Source organism: Geospiza fortis, unplaced genomic scaffold, assembly GCF_000277835.1.
Source record: "Geospiza fortis unplaced genomic scaffold, GeoFor_1.0 scaffold81, whole genome shotgun sequence".
Classification (NCBI taxonomy): Eukaryota; Metazoa; Chordata; class Aves; order Passeriformes; family Thraupidae; genus Geospiza; species Geospiza fortis.
The window spans coordinates 3,007,218-3,011,367 of record NW_005054318.1 but is presented as its reverse complement, the minus strand read 5'-3'; the positions used below and the strand labels follow the sequence as shown (position 1 = coordinate 3,011,367).

The following is a 4,150-nucleotide window of genomic DNA, read 5'->3' as shown; positions in this document are numbered from 1 at the left end:
CGGTGTCCCTGCCCCGGGGAGGAGGCCGGCGGCTTCTCCTCGGCCCGGGCACCGAAGGCTGGTCGGGATTCATGCGCCAAAGCTGCAGGCTGAGGCGCCCAGCGGCACAAATGCTGCGGCTGGGGGGAAAAACCCTTCATTTTTTTGCTTAAGCACGGCGTGCCCCGGCGCGGAGCATCCCGACGCCGATTATTTCCGCAAGCGGGATGTATTTTGCAATATCCCCTGATTCCAAAGATATGAGGTCCTGCATGAGCAAAAGGTTATGTCCGCGTTCCTTTCCAGAGCAGACATTGCTTCCCTGATCTTCACCGTATCAAGCACTGATCCACCAAGGAGTTTATTCCCAAAATAAGCAGTATCCATACAGCTCCAGGCTTCTGAAACGGACATTTCCTCTCCAAACACTGGAATGTCCAAATGGTTATTTTTCAAAGTTGGCGCTAAACTAGTAGGTCACTGTAATACCATTACAGATGGCCAGTAAAAATAGAAACATCCTGAAGGCCTGTTGCTGCAAATATATGGTTTTTTAAGGTTTGCCATCCAAACTACAGTAAACAAATCCACTGAAGCCCAGCAGATCCACTGTTCCTGGTAGTGAATGTTACACACAGGAATTGTATAGAACTAAGCCTTAAAATAGCTTTCTCTTTAACAGTTCTGCTTTTATAAGCAAAGCCAGTCAAATATCTACTTCTTATACTTAAAAATATAATTAATTAATCGATCTTTACTTAACAAGATATAGATCCTATCAAATCAAGATTACATACAAACCTTAAAATATTTAAAATACCATATGGAATGGAGGTCATCATATAAACCAGAAACAGTATTTTAAGATGTATAAGAGAGATGTACCATGCTGCTTATGTTCTTGTCCTGTGTGTTGCTATTCCAACAAATATTCACATCTACTTTCCTGAAGCAAAGTATTGTATTTCTCTGAACAGAAATGCTGGAGGTTTCACCACTCTTTCTAACAAATTCTGAACAGAATATTACCCTCCACTCCCACCTGCCTACAGTCCCTTAGTGTGTTTGGTGAATTGCAAGTAAATAGGAGGCAGTTTAAAGTTATTCTGGTGTTTGGCCAGTTAAACTAACCAGAATTACAAGAACAATAAAGAAAACTGCTTTTTCTTGCATCTACACAGCTATAAATTAAAATTGTTTATGAAACTCCATCCAGCTATTCCACACCCATGGCTTACTTTGCTGCATCTGACAGACTTACAGTGGAGCATATCTTGCATGCTCTGCAATTTCCAATTTGCAACTCATGAAGAAGATTTATTTGTAACACTTGTTTACTTCTAGTACAAATTTGGTATAGCATATTTTTTGTAATGGAGTAGAAAAAAAGACATAATTGCTTTCCCCACTACTTGGTTCAATAGTATTTCAATAGGATGCAAACACCATGCTTTCATTGTAGAATTTTGCTATTTTCCAACTGTTACTTTCTTTTAACTCTTCTACTGTGCTTGCAAGTTGATGAAGTGGGTTGTAGAGCAGTCTCTTGACAAAGTAATCAAAGAAGTTTTGGGTACTGACACAGCAGCCAATTCTGTCCCTTCATACCATTATTTAAAACTCCTACAAAAGATTTTGCAGCTCTCATTTTCCTTTATATTTTTTTTTCTTTTTATTGAAAACTAGCAAAGAAAAGCATTGCAAAATATTTAAAAGAAAGGTCAGGAATAAATTTTTTTAAATTAAGTTAAATATTCACAAAGACAGCACCAAAACCAATTATGGTATTCAATTTGATCTGTAAGACACTAAATTCTGACAATCTTGATTTGTCAAGTGAAACAGTGCAATTTGGCTCAAGTCCTTTGTCTCAATTTAGCTGTGCTGGCTTAATGACTGCAGCCTTGTGCTTAGAATTCATTGTGAGTAAACTGCCTTTTCAGAACCTGAAATTTCAAGGCTGAAGGACTGTTGTAATCCATCATGTTTGCATCATGCACTGTAATGCTAATATTTCCACTCTGAAAGTAGCTCACCTTGTAACATTGATTCATCAGAGGTCATAATTAATATTCCAAAGGGAATTTCCTGTTTGACTAGGAAAAGGTTCAATTTGATACTAGTTTTATGAACAGGATATTGGTCATCAACTGTATGAAGCTGCATTTTATAAATTTCCTTTTCAGTCATCTTACTGACACTTCACACAACCACCATTATTATTAAGTAATTATTTAAAATATTCATTAAAAATGAGGTATGAAAATACTTTTAACCTTTTTTATCACAACTGCTCTATCTGCAGCCTCAATGCAGATGCTTCCCATGTATCCATGTAATTTTGAAATAGCTTAAATAAAAACTTTAGCCCTTACTTTTGTTCAAGAATATTTCATATTGTCCCCAATAACTAATACTGACACACTTGTTTATTGGTAATAAACATTTTATTTGCTATAACAGAGGTAGAATCTCATCTTTACCCAATGTACTTTAAATCATAAGGAAGCTTTTTTTTTTCCTGTTTGCACTGCAGGTATTAATTCCATATTCCCAACAGAGTATCCATATTGATTAAGAAAGAAAAAACATCATATGGAAGACACTTGGTGTTATGATCAGCTTCCATGCATATGCAAGAAACAGTCCTGTAATGATTCAGTGGTATGTTAGTCCTTCCAAGCTGGGTCTGGAATAAAACTGCCCTGAAAATCACAGACTCTCTGAAAAGTTATTTAGTACAAGTTTACTAACAGCTCAGTAGCATTTCTTGAGATGCTATTATTTTATTATTTCCTCCCATTTTCATTTTTTCTGTCTTTATAAACCCTTTTATGACCAACACAAAAGTAGCTTTCATAAAAGAAGGAAGCTGTTCCATAAATCTTTTTTTTCTTGTAGCTCCATACAAAGCTAAAATGAAAGAAAAATACTCTGTCAAGCAAAGGAGTTTTAGAATTATGTAAAATATGAGCTTAAATGTGAAGATAGGACTAGATTTTCCCCATGCAGCATTTTACATTATTCCAATTGATTTTCAACTCCCAGTTTACTGCCCCATCTCACAAAGTCTTTCTACAATTCTTCACATGTAGTTCTCATTTTTACTCCTCTAAGTCTGTATCATCAGGAAACTTTGTTACCTTGCTATGCACAACCCTTTCCAAATAATTTGTGGCTGTGTTGAACTCCTTTCTGGACTAGAACTGGGACATATAAGAAAAAGCACTGTTCCAGAATCTTGGCACAACCCAAGTACGGCACTTTTGCTATATATAATTGGATTATGGAACAAAGGGTGTGAAGAGATTCAGAAGGCACTGTGACTAAAGCCAAGAGTAACAGGGAAGAACAAGACAAAGCTCTCTCTTTAACTTTTGGGAAAAGGGCCCACACCACCTTCTCCCTGCGCTGGTCTTCACTGTTGCCTGAGTACCGCAATGACCAGCTCTGATTTCCAGTGGGAATAGTCTCCAGCATTGCTTTCAAAGGGAGTTCTTTTACATCTTGAGGGATATGAAATGAACATACTTAAAAGGTGTTTAGGAACTTGAACCAGTTCTATTGAACTAGAGGGTGACTCATACCCTTCCATGACCCCTTTATTTTGTCCACTGCAATGAAGTTGCTGCTTGACTGCCTTGTCCTACTAATTTGACAGCTGTCAAGTTGAATAAAAACTGCTCTTTATTGGACTTGATATTTTGGACACATTATCTTTCACCTGATACACTGCTTGATCATACTGCTCCATTGCTATCACCATATCATTCTCTGTTATATATCAGTCCCTGTACATCTCAAAGATGTTTTCATTTGCCAGCTAAAGCGCCTTGTTTGTAGTTTAATTTCAAAACAGAAACAGCAAAAAAGGCCCTTTGTATACAGAGCACTAAACATAGAGACACAAATGTTCTGCATCATATTTTATTTGTTACTATCCATCTTCTTCTTAAAGGGCAGTGAAAATAGTTCTGCCTGCCAGACAGCTCAAAACCTGTTTGTTGAAAGTCTGCAGTGCTGCTGAATTCAGGTCACACACATCTAGAGGCATTGAGATGCAGCATTCTTTCTTTCACACTAGCAGGACAATTAACTCAGTCTATATGATCCCTAATCCTATTTTACTTTTGCTCTAGATGCATAGAATGTAAGGCTTGCTCATAGAGCC

General features: G+C 37.3%; 1 protein-coding gene across 1 annotated transcript in view; it reads right to left on the bottom strand.

Annotated features, from left to right (window-relative positions):
* The window catches only part of RAD51AP2 (RAD51 associated protein 2), a 13,621-nt gene extending 10,047 nt beyond the window's left edge, over nt 1–3,574 (bottom strand). The window contains 1 exon segment of the mRNA XM_031056436.1: nt 3,416–3,574. Within this exon segment, the coding sequence (XP_030912296.1) occupies nt 3,416–3,574 (159 nt within the window).
* Nucleotides 3,575–4,150: the final 576 nt, after the last annotated feature.